Here is a 20789-nt window from a genome sequence, read left to right on the forward strand (position 1 = left end):
GAAAACCAGGGTCATCTGGAACAGGGCAATGGCTCCTGGCAATTTTCTGATAGACTAGGGATCTAAAACAAGTCTTGGTCCAAGCCACTATTAAGGCATCCATCATAGTTTTGTTAAATGAAAGAAGGGACTCTAAATAGAAAAGACCCAGTTGAAGGACCTCTGTCTAAACACTGGTAAAAAGCTTCAACATGGGGAGCTTGAGGTCAAGTACTTTGGCTGCCCTAGACATCCCTATGGTATAGGAAGTGGATTCCTTTCTTGCCACCCGGGGGGGGGGGTGGGGGGGGGGAGGGGGGTGGTGGAGAGGTGTGAGAAGAGACCCGTTTCCAGAGAGACTTGTTTATCGCAACCGCTAGCCTCCTGCAGTTCCTCATACCAATTATCATCTTGATAGGGCTGAATAGACTCATCACCAGTGTCACAGTCCTTATCAGAGTTTGGTACAAAAACAAAATGCAAATAGTGTTGTCTCCCTGGTGTAGGTGGTAAATCAAGTGGGGAAAGTGGTAACTTCGGTCAAGGTCGAACCGGCGAAGGAGAGATCTATTGGGATATCCTTCTCCATTCTTGATGGAGTCGGCATAGGTGCCCGGGGACAACGTAGGTTATGGTGCTAGATGCAGGGTCAGGACAGAAGCTGGAGGAGAGAAAGGCGTGGAAGGCCCAACTGGCACCGAGTGTCCCCAGCCCTGTGCACTAGTCGGAATTCAACCTTCGAGGGGCCCCACACCAGAGGGATTTACCTTTCAGGGAAAACATACTGTCCCCTGAGAGTTTTATCTCACCATGAAGGGGCCACCCTTCTTATCCCCTTCAACATTATTTATAATTATTTTATATTCATTTACAAGGCTTCCTATTTTCCATTTGGAGCTCCGAGAACACTGTGGCTGAATCTCACCCCAACACCCCACTAACACCTCAGGGGCTGCAGGGGTGTGTGCTAAGTCCTTGCTGAGGCTTCCCTAAGAAGAACAGTTACAAGACAGCAGGAAGCAGCAGCACTGAGCTATCTCTTGAGAGGGAGAACAGGTAGAGAACTGGGGACACCAGCAGCAGGGCCAGCTTTCTGAGCACAAAGAACAGGTGCAGAAACAATGGCAACAGTTCATAGCTTCTTTAGCACCTTGGGTGCTAGTGATATTTTCCTCCTGTGCTGAGCTTTGAATTTTCCCATTGTTTGTGACAAGGTCAACTCGTCATAAGCACAGCGCAGGTAACACCCATGACGAGCTGACCTTGTCACAAGCATCGAAGGGGTTAAGCAGCAGTGCAAGATTTCATAACCCAAAGAACAGGTACAGGAACAATGGAGGCAGCGCATAGCCCCTTCAAAACAGAGCAGACAGAACAGATATCAGCAGTGCAGGCCCAGAAATGGCTACATGTGCATTAGCAGTCCAAGCTTCCTTGACATACACAGAACAAAAAATGATACAGATCTAAAGGATGCCTCTTCACAAAACACACACACACTGCTTCACTGCTTGCTAAAAAAACATATCTGTATTGGTAAATGCAAGACTTGACTGTTTTGAAATAAATTGTTCAGTGTTGTGATAAAGACTTTATCCTTCCTTTGATTGAACCCCAAAGACACCGAATGAGGGGGCATTTGTCCAATTCTAGTAATGTTAGAGTTACATATGAGATCCCAGCTTTCCTGGAAGAAGAGGTCTGTAGATGTAGAGGCCTCTACCCCACTCCGTAGCTGTTCCCTTGACATGTGTCCAGCACTGCCGTAGCAGGGCCCGAAGTGCGCTTGTGGTGCAGGCACAAACAGGTGTGATAAAGTGTCAGGCAAGTGAAGTGCAGGGGGGTGTCATCACCCACAGGACTATAAGGGGGCTTCTTATCTTCCTCTTCTGTAGGGGAGGGTCCATGGACAGAGTTGCTGCAGTCTTTGGAGGGTTGATGTCACTGATTTCTTTTTCTCTGTTCATAATATAAGTGATCCTGGGTGGGAGAAGAAACAGGGCCGGTGAATATTTCCACAACAGATGTGCAATCTACTTTACCTTCATACAATCACCCAGTTATAGCCCCAACATTTTCAGCCTACGTGGGATCACCAGTTTTCTATGGTTTCTGTTTCCCCTCTCCATCAGAAGCTAGACATCACATTTCACATCCCCTGTAACTGGTACCCAACATCCCACCTGGTGTTAAACTTGTCACACATCCCTCTTCTGAGAATGTGTAGACTGTAAACCTGCACTCCCACTGTGAAGGCTCTACAGTACTAGCTGACCTCTGAAACAAATGGGGCAACTGAGTAACCAGGGACGTGAGCCGGATAATGTTTAGCAACAATGTTGTCCCTATGGGGGAAGTGTCTTCCACAGCAAAGTACCAAGAAGGGGGTACAAACACATCTAACACAAATAACTCAGCATTACATATTTATCTTTTTATTTCATTTTAGCAACTTTTAATTTGTTTGTTTACAGTGAGAAGTAAAACTTAGATTTGCTCTATCGAACACAAGCTGCTCTAAAAAAGGGGGTAACGGCGCGGTGAAAGTGACTATAAGAGCAGAAAGTGCATACGCGCTTTGTACAGAAATATAGACATGCGGCTGATACGGATAGAGTGTTAGAGATCAACCCCCGCTAGGTGAGTGTTGATAGCCACCATCAGTTCCTTGAAAAACAGTCCACATATAATGTTTTTGCTGACGTTTCGACCCCTGGACTTAAATTATTTAAAATGGGACCATCATCAGGACTCAAAATATATCAGACATCAACTGATTTGGGCAATTAGTTCACCAATCAAGAGAATCTGTAAACATCAGTCTTCGTACAGTTTTCAAAATAAGTATTCATACATGCTAATTTGGATACAGGATATATAAGCACTGTGCAATCATGTGTACATCACTGGGTCAGTGTGAAGCGGACCTCAAGGAGGTTGCTCAAGTCGACCAATTCCCTGCAGAAAGGTGCATTATTGTATTGTATGTGACCGTAGGAGCTAAAATTTGGAAAGGAGGCCTTTCATCATCAAATTTAAATCTGTTTTGCAAGTGTGCTTTAGTCTTGCACTGCAATTTCTGTTTCCTAACTCTCCAAACTCAGGCGTCTCTCTCATGGCCCAGGAGAGACGCCTGAGTTTGGAGAGTTAGTAAACAGAAATAAATAAATAGGATAAATATGTAATACTAAGTTATTCGTGTTAGATGTGTTTGTACCCCCTTCTTGACACATCGCCGTGGAAGTCAAGAGCTACACTCCCCCATAAGGACCACCTACAGTACCAGATGTACACTTCTGAAACTCTGCATTGTACACACCATGGCATCTGCAATGATAGCCTTTACAGTGAGTAAAGGATATAACATCTTGTGCCTGGCATTTTAAATCTAGGACATTGCTGCAAACAATCCCCCTTTCTCAGGACCTATGCAAACCACAAGCCTGGACTTTGAGAACTGGGCAAAGGTATGATATGTGCTGTGCATTTGTACGGTGTGTTTCCTCCACCTGGTAGCAACACTTGGCTGCCAAGACCTCTGATGACGTTGGCTCCCTTTGCAGACCTGTCATTCTTGTTATCTGGAGTCAAACTGATCTGTTGACATTGTATCTGGTTGTGTTTCATGTTGTTTCCAGGTGGAGTATACTGGGCAATCGAAGGTGAACGCAGAATTGAGTAAATTACTGTTCAGTGATAAACTATAAAGGAAGAGGCTGGTTAGATCCTGATATGGACCTGTGTGCCACGTTATATGAATGGATGTTGGTGCCAAAGGACATTGCATTTTGTTTCGTTCGGCTGGTTGTACAGCTGTCCATTATTCAGCTTCAGGGGGTTGTTATGTTTCGAGGCTTCATAGTTCATTGTGTGGCCTTCATACTATTTGAAGTGTGTGTAGATACGTGGTACGTTTACGTTAACATCTTTATGTGGGTTGATGAGTGGTGTGTTTAAGTTAACACCTTTAGTTGGGTTGATAAGTGGTACGTTTAAGTTAACATCCTTCGGTGGGTTTATGTGTGGTACATTTAAGTTAACATCTTTGGGTTAGTTCATGTGTGGTACTTTTAATGTAACATCTTTATGTGGGTTGATGTGTGATATATTTAAGTTAACATCTTTGGGTTAGTTGATGAGTGGTACATTTAAGTTAACATCTTTAGGTGGGTTTATGTGTGGTACTTCTAAGATAACAACTCTATGTGGGTTTATGTATGGTATATTAAAGTTAACATATTTAAGTGAGTTGTGTGGAATGTTTAAGTTAACATCTTTAAAAGGGTTAATGTGTGGTATGTTTAAGTTAACATCTTTAGAGGGGTATTGTGTGGTACAGTTAAGTTAACATCTTAGGTGGGTTGATGTGTGGTATGTTTATGTTATCATCTTTAGATGGGTTAATGTGAAGTATGCTTAAGTTAACATCTTTAGGTGGGTTGATGTTTGGTATGTTTACGTAATCCTCTTTAGGTGAGTTGATGTGTGGTATTTTTAACCACTTAACCGTGGCACGAATTCCGCTGTGGTGCGGCGGTTTGATTAGGTGGGCAGGGCCGCGTCGGCCAACAGATGTGTGCAGCACTACGGAGGTAGTGCTCGCGACGGCTGTTGGCCGACGGGCGCAGCGAAGGGGTTAAGTTAACATCTTTAAGTGGGGTGATGTGTGGTATGTTTAAGTTAACATCTTTAGGTGGGTTAATGTGTGGTACAGTTAAGTTAACATCTTTATGTGGGTTGATGTGGGGTGCGTTTAGGTTAACATCTTTATGTGGGTTGATGGGTGGTACGTTTAGGTAAACATCTTTAGGTGGGTTGATGTGTGGAGCGTTTAGGTTAACATCTTTATGTGGGTTGATGTGTGGTATGTTTAGGTTAACATCTTTAGGTGGGTTGATGTGTGGTACATTTAAGTTAACATCTTTAATTGGGTTGATGTGCAAGATGATGAGAGGCTGTAGATGTTTCAGTATAGCTTGCATGGATGTGCTGTTGAAGTGCAACCGCTTTGCTAGCTATATGGCTTGGAGACATAAAAAGCTTGTGTCGAATGTGTACAAGTGATTTAGGATGATGTATAAATATAACTTTATAATGATGTGTCAATGCATTTTTGGCTTGTAGCAGGGTTATGTGCATGACTTCATCTGGAGTTGCATCTGATGTGTACTATTGTTGGTGGGTGATGTGTGAGCATAGTTGATGTAGATTTGTTAATTAAAGTGGCACATTTTCTTCAACTAGATGACTTGGAGCCATTCGTGCACACACAGTTGCCAGGAGAGTGCCTAAGAGGTAGCAGTCATCTACTGCGATCCTATTAGAATAAATAAAGCCTGTGGGTGGACGGATGAAGGTTCCTTTCAATGGGAAGATTAAGGTTTATGGATAACTATACTCACGATGAAGATTCCTGTCGACAACAGCAGTGCCTTGACCTTGGAGTCCAGGTCGATGGGGAACTGGACTGAGTAGTGGTCATTGGAACTGAACATCTCCTTGCGAAACCCTCTCCATACTTTTGTGATCCGGCCAATGGTGTGTGATTCGTTACTGGTTTTCACCTATTCAAAGACAGGAATTTTAGCACTGGTGCTTTTCATATTTGACTCTCATATACTTATGGCAAAATCAACCCCAGCAACATGTATTCTTCCTGCAGCATGCTGTGATCACACTTTGATTAGACAATGAGACACATAAGTGTGTGGTGTGGGTGCTCTGTCGTCCCAGGCATTCTGTATACATATAGAAACCCAACCTTCTCTAAGCTCACCTCACACAGCGTTGTTCCATATATTGTCTCAAACTAGTGTGATAGAGGGCTGCCTCTCATTGTATGCACACACACATATATATATAGATGTGCCTGGAGCAAAATGTCTTCATTTTCAATGGGGCCATCTATCAGCAGGTCAGAGATGTGGCGATGGGGGCCTGCTTCTCCCCCAGATACGTGTGTTTACACGTCAGGCTGTGGGAGGAGCAGGTCCTTTTTGGCCAACACCAAGAATTTATTTCTAACAATATTTTGCTGTACCTGAGATATATTGATGATGTATTTCTTATCTGGAGGGGAACTATTGAAAGTGCGAAGGCCTTTGTAGAAGTAATCAATAAGAACAACATCAATTTAAATTTTACTTCCAATATTAGTCCAAGGTCTATATGTTTTCTGGATGTGGAGGTATTTAGTGAAAATAACAGTTTGACAACCAGGTTGTATAGGAAGCCAAGCGCTGGTAATACAATATTACATGCCAGCAGTTACCATCCGGCTCATCTAATCCGGAGCATTCCCTTCGGGGAAATGCTTCGGATCAGAAGAATCTGCAGTACGGAAGCCGAATGCGCAGCCGCGCAGGAGGCTTGCAGATTGCGCTTCCTGGCCAGGGGATACTCCAATACCAGCTTGGTGCAAGCTATCCAACGGTCTAAATCTATCAGCAGGCAAGAGGCTCTAGTTCCTAGGGACAGGGCTAGTACAAAGGTTGACCAACAGCGGGTTGGGACCCAAGAAATCTCTTCCCGGGTTATACGGACCTATAATCGCCAGCATGGAGATCTAAGAAAGATCATATATAAAAACTGGAATCTTGTACAAAGTGACCCTGTCATCGGTCACAGAGTGAGCAATAAGCCCTTGCTCACTTTCCGTAAATCTCCCTCCATGTCTAAGGCTTTGGTCAGTAACACTATTGAACCAAAACTTTCAAGTACTTGGTTGTCACTTAAAAAGGGCTTTAAGACCTGTCCCCAGTGTAAAGCCTGCCGTTACGGCAGCAATAGGACACATTACACAAGCCCTTTTCGACAGGAACCTATTGCTATCACCAAGTGGCTGACCTGCAAAACGGAATATGCCATCTATGTGTTGGAGTGTCCGTGTGGGCTCCAATATGTGGGCAGCACTAGGCTGCCCGCTCACAAACGGATACTCGAACACATACGTGCGATTTCGGGACACAACCCAAATTATCCGGTTGCCAGGCATTTTAAAGCTAAACATCTTGGCATTCCTGATCAGCTCCAGTATTTTATCATAGATGCAGTGGAGGTATCAAGGAGGAGAGGTGACCGTGAGGCCAAACTCCGTCTCCTTGAAACCAGGTACATACTGGAGCTTAATACAAAGAATCCAAATGGATTAAATGATAGGGAAGATCTATACACCTGCATTAATGATTCTCAGGATTGCTGTGTTGACCTGTCCGGATATTGTAAATAATGAACTGGTTTTAGCTAATAATTTTTAAAGTTATGTGATGGCTCTTTTGGATAAATTCTTTGCACTTTTAGACATTCTTGTAAATATCAGGAATCTGTACTGTTTTATATATTTCTTCACTTTATAGTAATTTTGCACATCACTTATTATGCACTTTAGAGGATTCAGCAGACTGCTTTTTGTGACAGGCCCACTTGGGCTCTATGTGTTCAGTAACTATGCATATTGGGAAAAAAAAGATTTATTGATACTAATGTGCAGAATCACGCTCTCTTTCATTGCAAATGAGGGTTACAACTGGCTTGCTAAAGGATTGGAGGTAATATGAATTATCTATCGGAATATGTAAAGCATATGGTTATAAAAAGAATTCTTTGAATTTCCTTTCATGGGTGAATTTTCCGCCATGAGTACACATAGGAAATTTTAGAAGTATGCTGCCATCTAGAATTATATATATATATATATATATATATATATATATATATATATATATATATATATATATTCACAGAAAAAACCATAGGTTATAGTCCATATATAGTTAGGAATTTGCATTTACAAAACCTTGAAAATTCAATGAAAAAACCATTGGTTTTAGGCCATATATAGTTAGGGATTTGCATTTAGAAAACCTTATTTTACTCGCATAAAACCATTGAAATTCCATATATAGTTATAAGCGCTAACTATATATCGCGCACCCGCAATCCACTGCTGATGATGTCACATATTACATCATTCATGACATGGTTAGTGACATCACTGATGACATCACTGATGACATCTCAAATGACATCACTGATGACATCTCAAATGACATCACTGATGACATCACTGATGACAACATCCAGTGACTGCATGTTTCTGTAAAGTTAAAATATGTTTTACATATTGAAGAATGAGTGGATGTATAAGTGTCTGGATGAAGGATTTACTAGGTGCATGACTGACTGATTGAGTGAGTGATTAAATGTGTCTCACTGAGTGCATGGGTTAGTGACTAAACTGTTTTAATTTGTGCATCATTATATCTGTTGTTCTACAAACTGCTGCATATGTTGATCAGTAGCTATATGAGTAACTGTATGGGTTATTGATTGGTTGTCCAAGTATTTGTATGGGAAACTGAGTGTGTGTGTATGGGTGGCTGGGAGGTGTGTGACTCTGTACATAGATGTGTGAGTAGTTGATTCACTATATGTATAGATTCAAAAGTGCATGTGGAAACAACTGTATGGGCGGTTGACTGTGCATGAGTGTATTAGTGAGTAAATGGATATCTCAGTGCTACATGTCAAATTAAGTACATATGTAAAACACAGTACATGTGAGAGTTGACATCTATAAATAACTGTGAATAAGAGCCAGTGAATGTGTGAGTGGCTGTATGGATCATTGTGAACATGTATCAGAGATTGTATAAGAGAGTAAAGTAAATATGTGTTAGTATATGTTTGAATAAGTAAGGTGTGTATAACTGTATAGTTGAGAAAATGGAGGTGTGATTGATTTTTGGCATAACTGACTAGGTGTGTGAGTAACTCCATGGATGAGTGACTGTCTGTTTACACTGATTGTATCTAAGGTTATATTAGAGTCTGAAGAGGTTCATGGTATTATCACATGAATGATATCATCAGTGATGTGATCAGTCATGTCAAATGAGATGTTATCAGTGATGTCATCAGTGATGTCATTTGAGATGTCATCAGTGATGTCATCAGTGATGTCACTAACCATGTCATGAATGATGTAATATGTGACATCATCAGCAGTGGATTGCGGGTGCGCGATATATAGTTAGCGCTTATAACTATATATGGAATTTCAATGGTTTTATGCGAGTAAAATAAGGTTTTCTAAATGCAAATCCCTAACTATATATGGCCTAAAACCAATGGTTTTTTCATTGAATTTTCAAGGTTTTGTAAATGCAAATTCCTAACTATATATGGACTATAACCTATGGTTTTTTCTGTGAATTTCAATGGTTTTTTAATAGCAAATATCAAAAGCTGTCAAATGTCAAGTACGTGATAGGTAAAAACGTTTTCGTGTTTATGCACGCTGATGTGCTTTGAACGCTGCCCCCCCCCCCACTCCCCTCTTTTCTCTTAGTAGTACTCTCTCTTTGCAGATAGTGAACGGTAGTTAACGCAGACCTTTACCCCTGTTGTAATCCGTCGTACCTGCTTGTCTCTCCATTTGATTGATTATTATCCAAGCATTTACTGTTTTACAATTGGTTCTCTTTGGATCATTCTCTATTTACAAACAAGCACAAAGTCGCAATACTCTGTTTAGTCTTTGCAGATAGTGAAAAATCGTGTAAAAAAATAAAAGTAATCGAGCAAAATCAGTAGACCACTAATTCGATCTCTTTTTGACCTCGGTAAAATACAAACATTAGGAATAACCCTTCATGAGAAATACGAAAATAGTGAAATGAACTGAGCTCCACACCATGAGGGCTGCAAAACAGCTCGACTCCGCCACCCACACCGCCCAAAATAACGACAAACCCTATGCAAATATTATAAATATACACAACACACCAGCAAAGAAACAGAGTAAAACATTTTATTAAATAACTATTTACATAACTATTTTATACTTTTTATTGCCCGATCCGGCTAGCTCAATCGATCGAGCATGAAACTCATGCACTGATAACAAGCGTTGAGAGTTTGTAGAATGATGGCTTCAGATTTTCCACATACGGTGTAGTGGCGCGAACTGGCAGGGGGCGTTTGGATTCTACCCCTTCTCCAAATAAGATTTTCATACGTGAATGTTCGTTCATGCTTTTTGTCCCTGAGTTGCTTCCATGTCACTGCCTTACATAAATGGCATAAGTCCTGGTTGTTGAGTGCCATACTTCAGAGTTCTAAGCAGCTCTTGTAACACTGTTTAAACCTTATTTGCACCTGCTGCAGCTTCACTATTCAAAGTAAGTGGAGTCCATTTGTGGACCTGACTGCATTAGAAAACAATGTGATACGGTGCCTCCCTAAACAGCTTGACGGAGGCCCCCGAGGGGCGGTGAGATGGCGCGGACTGAGAGGGGGCGCTTAGCTCCTGCCCCCTCCCCAAGTCGTGTTGCCCTGGTGAGGCCTGAGATCGCCCCCGGCATAGGCGGCCGGCTCCCGGGGTCCGGCGGAATTTTTTCCCTTTTGAAGAATCTTCCATTCTGGACCTTGTCCCACAATCCGTTTGACCTGAAGACACGCTGTCGTGGGACGCCCCTTTACCGTTTTAGTTGCCATTCCGCCCGCTTTTGGTACTCTGTGCCTCTTCCGCCATTCAGCTGTTTACCGCCCGCTCTTGCGACTACAACGTCTCGCTCACCATGTAGTTGAGTTGCTCCCGCTCTTAAGATTTAACCGAACTTTTTGGACTGCTGAAAGCGGTTGTATTCCGACCGCTGGTTGGTGGAGACATTTTGACTATATTCTGGACCTGCATTGTCGCGTAATGCGTCATATGACGCGACGCGTTAGCGCACCCGGAAGTGCTCCGCTGCGCAAGGCGCAGCTTCCCGGAAACGATCCAGAGCGCGCCGCGCAGCGCGTAACGTAAGCATAACAGGTCATGTGACTTGTTAATAAAACTTTTCATTGGTTCATTTTACTTTTCTTTTCCTAATTATGTAAGACTAGGTCATGTGACCTAAAAATAACACTTTTCATTGGATTAAAACATTTTTTTTCCCAAACGATGAAAGCCCCACATTGTTTCTGGATGTTTCAGACTGAAGCTGGCGTCACCATGAGAGCACCACCATCTCGTAGCTCCGTCGTGGCCATTCCGCAAGCAATCATGGCAGCCGCTCCCCACCGGAAGCCTGCGGGAGTCGACGGCCCCCAAGACTTTTGTACAATCTTCAAGGCTGAGGGGACGCTTTCGAGAATGGAACCCAAGCCCTGGCAGACAAGCGTCCGAGTTCCAAGGTGTCCCAGGGCCATTTTACTGGACCAGGTCCAAATCCGAAGAGCCGACCGCCATTTTAAGAGTCCTGTGGAAGCCGCCTATCGCTGCACCGCAAGAGTGGGAGCAAATCAACTACATGGTGAGCGAGACGCTGTAGCCGTAAGAGCGGGCGCTAAACAGCTGAATGGCGGAAAAGGCACAGTGTAGCAAAAGCGGGCGGAATGGCGACTGAAACGATAAAGGGGCGCCCCACTACAGCAGACAAGCCTCCGCCATGTGCTTCAAAACTGCATATGTATCTCGTGATATCAAGGTTGGGCAACCAGTACACAACAAGCAGTTACGAGTCCCATTTACACCGGCGCCATTTTGGGCGCGGCCGGGCAGGTCCAGGATCTACTGAAACATAACAAATGAGGCTGACGTCTCTGAAGCAGTTGACGAACAGCAGGACATAGCAAATAAACATGAACTCTCTAAAGCTGTTAACTCACTGCAGAACAAAACAAGTGAACCTGAAACCTCTGGAATAATTGTCGCTGAAAAGAACAACACACAAAACTCTGTAGAGCCTGAAGAAAAAAAAACAGAAGGGCACTGTAGTTTCAGACACACTTAACACTAATGACTAAACAAAGATATCGTCTGTTTATGAAGCAGTTATCATCTTGACAGAATTGACAAAGAAGTGTACAGACACCAATGCTATTAAGAAACACAAGGAAATCCTAACGCATCAGCATTCTCGGAAGAGGTTGACACAGATAACATCTTAAGGAACAAAGAAAGACCTGTTCACTCTTGACACCCCAGGTGCTGTGTATGTTGCACTATAGTGCTGCATCGAGAAAACGGGCAACCCTATTGATGTGGATTTTTCATTATTGAATATTGTAAAGAAATGGCGACTCCCCCCTTTAGCAGATTAGCTAAATGTTTGCGTAATTTAGGCATAAAAGTTATATTATTGTTGTTGTTGTTGTTATCGTTATAGTTCTGGTTAATTTCAAAAAATGGTTAAATATATTTACAGTTTTTGTTGCGTTCGTTATATTTAAATGTTAATAAAGTTTTAAAATCTAACTTTGTTGGAGTGCTATATATGTTTAAAAAATCGGGTGAATGGGGCCTTGAATCGGGTTATTGTCATGTGTGGGCTTTGCAAGTGTACTGCTACAAGATCGGACATTTCAAACTCAAATGCACGTTCTTTTTCTTACCTTTCCGAAGCATGGAGCGCAATAGCAGGCAGAGAAAGGGTGATGCACGTGTTGAACACTGCCTGGCCTGCAAATTGCTGGCAGTGCCCCCCCGCCCGCTCCTGAAAGAGGGCACGCACACACACCGCCGCCCCGAGTACTTCACAAATCTTTAAAAGACCATGCGCTTGTTCATGAGGCTTAAATGGTTTATCACCCCTTCTAGAACCCCTGCATCGACCCTCTGACGTTTCCTGGAAGAATTAGCACGTAACACAATACCAAGCCCTGTCAGCTGAAACCCCCGAGAAATCATGGGGCATATTATCAAGGGGGTTTATTTCCGCTTTTTTGGCTTTAAAAGCCCAAAAAAAAAGAGATAAAATTATCTCCCTATTACCAAGCTGTCGCTAACACCAGTTAGTGACAGCTAAAAGGAGATAGCGACCATCTTGGGCCCCGCTTTGCATATCAGTGATATTTATCACTAATGACATGCAAAGTGGGCGTGCCAAGATTTTAGCGACTGGAAACAGTCCCTAACCATCGCTATCTCCTATTACCAACTTTTGGAGATATTCGCGCTAAGCGCGAATATCTCCAAAACCTAACACCTGCCCTGAGCAGTTTTAGCCATGTTATCCAATGGGAAGTGGATAACATGGCTAAAAGCATTTGCTGGATAATGCATGAATATCGCTGACTTTTCAACGATATTCATGCATTGCAGCCGTTTTTTATCGCATTTGCGATAAACCTTGCTAATAGCAAGGTTTATGTGCGATAAAATTCGCCGAAGTGCGGCGATAATTTTTGTCTCTAAACAAGTTAGAGACAAAAATTACCGCTAGTTGTTGGTAATATGCCCCCGGGTTTTTCCTTGCAGGAATCGGGAAGCGAAAGACTAGCACTGAAATCAGTAGTCTCACGCCTGAATCGGGAGGGTTGGCATGTCTGCATACTCTACAGCTGGGGCCATAAACTACATCCGCAGGGCTAGGTGATAGCCTAGGTCCGGCCTGGACAATCGGACACAGAGGAAGAGGAGTGTCAGAGGGTGCGGTAGTGAATAGGGTGAAAGGGAGGTGTCGGGCGGGCACAGGGTGGGATTCTCAGAGAAGAGCAGCGCAGATGGGGGGAAGTATATGTCCCAAGCATGAGAGAGAGAGCGGGGGTGACCAGTGCGTGGGGGAGATGCTTGCGAGGGTGGGGAGCCATGCTGAGGATCAGCGGCGTGCAGAGAGTGGCCCTGGTCAAGGCATCTAAAATGGCTGCCGTGCACGACAAAATTGTGGCATTGGACAAAAACGCAAGATGGCGCAGACAATGTTTATCAATAAGGATTCATTTATAACAAAATATTTACTCGCAGTGACAAAATGGTGGTCAACACTTCCTGATTTCCATCGAATCGAACGTTAACAAACGTCACGCAGCAAAAAAAAAAAAAAAAAGCTCATGCACAGAGCAGTTTTTAGCCATGTTATCCAATGGAAGGTGGATAACATGGCTAAGAGCATTTGCTGGATAATGCATGAATATCGCTGACTTTTCAGCGATATTCATGCATTGTGGCCGATGTGCGGCGATAATTTTTGTCTCTAAACAATTAAAACGAAGCACAAAATGGCGAATTCCCCTTTCGCTACCAGTTTGCGGCCCAGTTCGCGGCCCGTGAAGCGCTTCTACCGTGAAAAATCATTTTTTTTTATTTTCCCCACGGGACCCTTTAATAACCCCAACAACATTCCTAGGGGGTCAAGAGGGGTATACCTTGCCCCCTTTCAATAAATTCCCCCTTCGTTTTTCACCTCTTCTTCTCTCTCGATCCTACCGAGAGATAAGATGGCGGCCGCTCCGGACTGTTTAGAATGTTGACAGACACCGGAGAGCCAATCAGCTTTCTGCGCGCAAAGTTCCGTTTCGCGAAAAGTAAGCGGACCGGATCGCTGCCTGGAGCGCTGTTACAGATATGTATCTTGTTTTGAACGTTAATTTCTCAAAAACTACTGGAGCACATATATTGAGACCTAGCAAAGGCACATCGGGCTAACAGTCCCTACAATTTTGCCAAGTTTCGTGCAAATCCATTCAGCCGTTCGAGCTAAAAGTGAGTCCAACCGCCCTATGGAAAAATGAATGGGAAAAACGCGTTTTGGGACCCCCCTTTTTTCTCAGCCCCCCCTTGACGAAACCCCACCAAATTTTCAGGGGCTGCTCAGAAACAAAATGTGCCATTTTCCTGAAAATTTCAGCCGATTCCGTCCTCAAACGCCAAAGTTATTAGACATAGAATTTTCAAAAATCCCATAGGGAATTAATCCTAACTATATATACCTACTGGCGATAGCCAGTAGGTAATATATATATATATATATATATATATATATATATATATATATATATATATATATATATATATAGGGTCATATTCATAAACTGCACTTTGTAATACATTAATTTGTATTACTGTAGTAAAACTAAAGTACTGCAAAATGCTATTCACAAATCTATGAGGATAATTCTCCCAACGCTCCTATTTTTGCTGTGGGGAAATCCTCGCAAATGTAAGTTTACTACTTAGTAGTAAATGTGGGAGGGACAGCAGAGTGGCTGGAAAAAGGGGCATAGTTACTACAAGGATTAGGGAGAAATGAGATGGGTTTAGGGAGGGCATGCACTCACCCACCCCAGAATCCTGTTCAACCTTCCATGCCGGACTCACATCACACCGCATCTGAAAGCGGTCCACTGGGTTCTCATACATAAATGCACACAATTGAAACTTCTCACCCACACTTTCAAGGCACTACATAACACTGGCCCAGCATTACTCAACAATCACATCTGATTTCACAAAGCTTCCATAGACCTCCGCTTGTTTGGGCTCCTACTTGCAAACATTCCACACATATGGAAAACCAGGTCCATCGGTCGAGCCTTCTCCTACATCGTTTCAAAAACGTGAAACAAAGTGCCAATACTAATAAGAGCCTCCGCCTCAATTCTTGAAATCTGCAAGAAGCTGAAGGCCTGGCTTTTCGAGTATTCCCACTAGGCCCAGGTTTGGATAGACTCACACCTGCTCAGCACCAGGGCACCCTCCCTGGTGATGGGCACTCTACAAACCTGTATAACATACCATTACTATTACAAAAACAGCACTTATGAAGTTATTACAGCCATAAAGGAACCCAAAACAGTAATTACTCGAGTTCACAAGTCCAGCACTACACATTGCTGGCCACTGTTACTGCAACACCCACCCACAGAAAATACTGGTGGTAGGGACAAAAATATAGTTAAAATACAGTAAAATATTTAAAATATAAGTAAATATAATTTAATTGCAAAATATTTCTGGAACCTTTTTTGAATGTATAAATGAATGTAGCACTTACATTTATTAAAATATTATTAATTTATTTTTAATTATTTCTATTATTCACTTTTAATAATTATTAATGCATAAATAAAAATGCAATTATTTTACATTAGGTCAGAATAATTTTTTTAATTTAAACTTCAGAAAAATATTTTGTATTTAATATATATATACATTGTTTTAAGATTTTTTTAACAATATATTTTATTGATTTTACATGGTATATACAGGGACGTGTCTCGGAGGATACATTGTGATGGATATACATAACACCATATAGATTGCGCAGTTCCTTTAAAATCCCACCAAATTATATTCAAACCACTGAATATGTGCTGGAAGTGATCAAATGAGACTCTCAGTTGTATGGAGACAAATCTCATCAGGGGGGACATAGTCATTCAAGGGTCTGACTCGATGAGTTAGGGTAATTCTATGCCCCTGTTGTCCGCCCACCGCAGCCATATTTTCTTATGCTTTTTGGGGGCATTTTTGCATCTGCCGATCTTTGGAGGAGATACACATTTCCAATGCTGGGCGATATCCCTTTTAGCAATGGTGACGGCTAAAAACAAGAAGTGCTGTTTGTATTGGTTCCCCCCAATACTATTGGTGCTATGTAGTAACAATAACTTTGGCTTGAGAGGTAGATCCCACAACAGCACCTCGCTCAGGCAAGCCACTACCGTTCGCCAAAATGGTTGCAATGCGGTACCGCCCCAGACAGTATGCATGAAGGTCCCCTCTTCTATCCCACATCTCAAGCATACAGGGGACTGGATGGCACCCATCATCCATAGTCTGATGCAAGTATAATATATACGGTGCAAGTATTTAAACGGTATCAGTCGGTATCGTGATGCGATTGCTGCACCTCGGGCTGGACATGGCTTCTGCCCTGTCATTGTCGGGTAAGTCTGGTATGTCCTCCTCCCAAGCTGTTCTGGTCTTGTGTAATGTGGTATCATTGTGCGTTGTCAGGGTTTGATATAACTGGCGGATCTTGTGAGCACCTATGTCACCCATCAATCAGTAGGCAACCTTCTAGGAGATGAAATTCGGGCAAGGTATCAGTCTGTCGCAGTATGGGGTTAAGTGCATGCCAAAGTTGCAGATATTTATAGAATTGTGACATGTGTGATTGAAACTCCGTCTGGAGCTGTTGAAATGACTTTAAAACGGTGCCTTGCACTAGGTCTACAAGGGTGGATATTCCCACCATGTCCCACCCTCGGAATTCCACAAGTGCTGTTACCGAGCGCAACAGTGTGCCGTGCCGCGGCGGGGTCACCTGGGTTAGTCGGCCGTGCCAACTTATCTGTCAGGCAGTCCATAGCTCGCCATAGTCGGATGACAGTGCTGCTGGGGGGGTGTAGAAAATCCAAGTTCTATGCACTATATAGGAGTTCATGAAGTGGAATATTCCCCATTGCCATATGATCCACTGCATATGCTGGGTCCGATGGTGGATTGTACCACCATTCATTGACCACTTGTAGGTGGGAGGCCACGTAGTAGGCATAATTGTCCGCCGACGCTATCCCCTGTGATAGGTTGACTGCGTGCACGTGCTCAGTGCCACTCGCACACCCAGTCATGCCAGAGAAATTTATTATGTACGGCATTCACCCAGGTAAACCAAGCCTGCGGTATGGTGTATGGGAAATTCTGCAGCCTGTAGAGTATTCTGGGTAAGGAAACCATTAAAAAAATTGCCGATCGCCCATATAATGAGAGCGGAAGAGAGGAGCAAACTGCCGTATTGTCTTTAAGGCTTTTCAGGAGCAGGCTGATGTTACGAGCCCATGAGGTCTATGAGCAGGGCGACAAAGCTTCTGAGGTACTTAAAGCAAGTGGTAGCGTGTGACAACTGCTCAGCCCACTTCTCACGGACCTGGTGTCCGCATACCAAGAATAGTACAGACTTAGTTGGGTTTGTGTGAAGCCCAGTGGTTTGACCAAATGCACGCAGGATCTATAGAATGCGGGGCCCGTGAACCACGGGTCTGTCAAAAAGAATAGGACGTTGTTTGCATATAGTGCAATGTGATCAGATCGAGATGTATCTCAGTCAAAGCCCTTGAGCACCGGATCACCACATACCCACAGCGCCAGAGGTTCCACGGCGAGGGCAAACAATAATGCTGATAAGGGGCTGCCCTGCCTCATACCACAATATATTGGGAATGGGGCCAATCGATTTCCGGCGACTCGAATCGAAGCGGTTAGCCCTGTATAGAGGAGGACTACATAGGTTAAGAAGCGCGGGTCAAAATTAACAGATTCTAAGAGTCGAAAAAGGTACACCCTGCTAAGAGAGTCGAACGTCTTGTTGATGTCTGCAAGCAGCATAGCTGCCGAGCGTCCAAGCTCTGGGGATCTAGTTATAGCATTGTGCATGCATCTGATGTCATGGTGTGTGGAGGGATGGGGCATAAACCCAGACTGATCTGGGTGAATCAGATATAGTATACAGGATCTAAGGTGGTCAGCGAGGACTTTTCCCAGAAGCTTAGGCTCAAAGTTGGTAAGTGAGATAGGTCTGTATGATGCGGGGTCTTCTGGTGGGTGCACTGGTTTTAAGAAAAGGACTATCTCTGCATGCCACCTTTCTAGAGGGAGTTGGGACTGGTTGGCTGCCTCCTGTATGGCATAGAGGAGGCGTGGGCCCAGTATATTCATGTGCGGTCTGAGGAACTCCATTTTAAAGCCATTTGGTCTAGGAGTCCAGGATGTATGGCCACCAATGCGGCTCTGAACTCGTCCCCCGTGATGAGAGCATCGAGTTGGTCCCGTGTAGAGTCTGTAAGTCTGCGAGGGGGAATATCTTGCAAAAATTCATCGAAATTGGCCTCTGATAGTTGCTCTTGGCTCGCATATAGCAAAGAGAAATAGCGTGCAAACTCAGCGGCCCCCATCTTAGGGGACAAGCACAAGGCACTGCTGTTGTCGCAAAGCACCAGGACGCTGATAGTGGACTTTTCTGCTTGGCATAACCTATGGAGCATTTTGCTAGATTTGTCCACTCATTGGTAGATTCTGTGCTGCGATGGCAGAAAAATTTCTGTGGCCTCACCCATAAGATGGCACTGTAGGGACTGTTGGGCCTGTAGTAAGGCATGTTTAAGATCGGGGTTTGCATCGGTGAGGCACTGTGCCTCCAGGGTTCTCTGGTGGTCCTCTAACTCCACTAGTTGCACCAATCGTTTACGTTTAGTCATGGCGCGGAAACTGATGTCTACCACACAGATAGTAGACTTCATGGCTTCCCATAAAGTACACTTCGAGGGAGTCGATGTTCCATTATGTACAAAATAGTCCGAGACCACTAGAGACAAAGTCTCCAGATTCTTCGTGTCGCGTAGGTGCCGGGGAGACATCCTCCACCTGAATGGGGGTTTGTAGGAGTGTACCAAGAGCAGGCACTGGATTGGGACTGGATGGCACTGGATTGGGGAATAGTCAGAGAGACCTCAAGACTCAAGAGAGCCTGGTCCCATCTAGCGATAGATAATTGGACCAATGCACTTACAGAGACCCGACCCCTTATCACGGATAACCCCGATCCAGCCTACCTGGCCTACGTCAACTGGATCTCCCAATCTCTCGACAGCACTCTCCCGAAAAAGGAAATTACGCTTAAACGCCTCCATAAAACTGCCCCGTGGTACACGGAGAATCTGAGAGAGGAAAAACGGTGCTGTAGGAAACTCGAAAGACGCTGGCGAACTGATTACTCAGCGGCACATAAAACCCTCTACCGAGAAGCTATCAGTAACTACAAAAGGCTGATTAAGGAAGCCCAGGCCGCCTACTTCTCGGAAAAAATTGTCCTTGCTAAATCCAAACCGAAGGAAATTTTCAAAATCATTAATCAACTAACCAAACCCCCCCCCAGCCTACCAGTGGACAAACCTGTTTCCCACTGCAACAAAATCGCCGACTTTTTCCATCAGAAAATCAGTTCCATCTACTCGGCCTTCCCCCTGATCACCCCTCCTCCGCCCATTACAGCTCCACATCCGGCTGAGCCGGTTCGTAACTCTCAATCACCCACGCTGTGCCATTTTCCTCCACTGGAGCTTACCTTGTTGGAGTCTCTGGCACGCAAAGTCAAATCTGGCTCTCCCAACGACCCTGCCCCCCCAGAGATAATAATGGCAGCCGCTCAAACTACCCTACCCACACTAAGGGACGTCCTAAACACTTCCATCTCTACAGGCACAGTTCCTACAGTTTGGAAGCAGGCCATGGTGAAGGCCCTGCTGAAGAAGCCCAGCCTAGACCCCACGGATATGAGCAATTACCGCCCAATATCCCTGCTCCCCTGGGCGAGCAAGGTCCTGGAGAAATACATAAACCTCCAACTTACCAACTTTTTAGAAACCCACCTTCTTCTGGACCCCACCCAAACCGGCTTTAGACCCAAACATGGGACCGAGACCGCCCTCCTCATGGTCACCGAGGAGGCCAGGAAAATCTTAGATCAAGGAGGATCAGTGGCAGTGATCCTCCTTGATCTCAGCGCGGCCTTCGATACGGTCAGCCATGTTACCTTGCTGGACCGTATGGCCCAGGTCGGGATCAAGGGTAAAGCATGGTCCTGGTTCCGGTCTTTCCTGGAGGATAGATCCTTCCAGGTGTTCGATGGTAACTCAGTCTCCACCAGCATTCCCCTGAACTGCGGCGTCCCCCAAGGATCCTCTCTGAGTCCGGCACTCTTTAATCTGTACATGAGACCACTAGCTGATGTCGTCCGTTCGTTCGGGATCAAGATCATTTCCTACGCGGACGACACGCAGCTGGTGGTCTCCCTAACACAGGAGACCAATCTACCTGTACAGAGCGGACTCAGAGAGTGTCTAGAGGAGGTAAAATCCTGGATGTCCCAATCATCCTTAAAATTAAACGGGGACAAAACCGAGCTTATGGTCCTCGGCAATTCGGTCCCTAGCCTCCCGCCCACCCTTTGGCCTCCCAGCATGGGCCCTCCACCTACCCCAAAAAACAGTATTAAAAGTCTGGGAATATGGATGGACAGATCTCTCTCCTTCGATGTACAAGC

General features: G+C 44.2%; 2 protein-coding genes across 4 annotated transcripts in view; both read right to left on the bottom strand.

The window, feature by feature from the left end:
- Positions 1-20789, bottom strand: part of LOC147678708 (phospholipid scramblase family member 5-like) — a 250081-nt gene that overhangs the window by 142047 nt on the left and 87245 nt on the right. The window lies entirely within an intron of this gene.
- Positions 1399-20789, bottom strand: part of LOC147678709 (phospholipid scramblase family member 5-like) — a 106974-nt gene continuing 87583 nt past the window's right edge. For all 3 annotated transcript variants that reach the window (XM_086946161.1, XM_086946160.1, XM_086946162.1), the window contains exons 7-8: positions 5382-5543; positions 1399-1959 (exon numbers count right to left, since the gene is read on the bottom strand). In XM_086946161.1, the coding sequence (XP_086802287.1) occupies positions 1921-1959; positions 5382-5543 (201 nt within the window). In that variant the 3' untranslated portion in view covers positions 1399-1920. The remainder of the gene's footprint in view (positions 1960-5381; positions 5544-20789) is intronic.

The sequence above is a fragment of the Lissotriton vulgaris genome, chromosome 12 (assembly GCF_964263255.1).
Source record: "Lissotriton vulgaris chromosome 12, aLisVul1.2, whole genome shotgun sequence".
Classification (NCBI taxonomy): Eukaryota; Metazoa; Chordata; class Amphibia; order Caudata; family Salamandridae; genus Lissotriton; species Lissotriton vulgaris.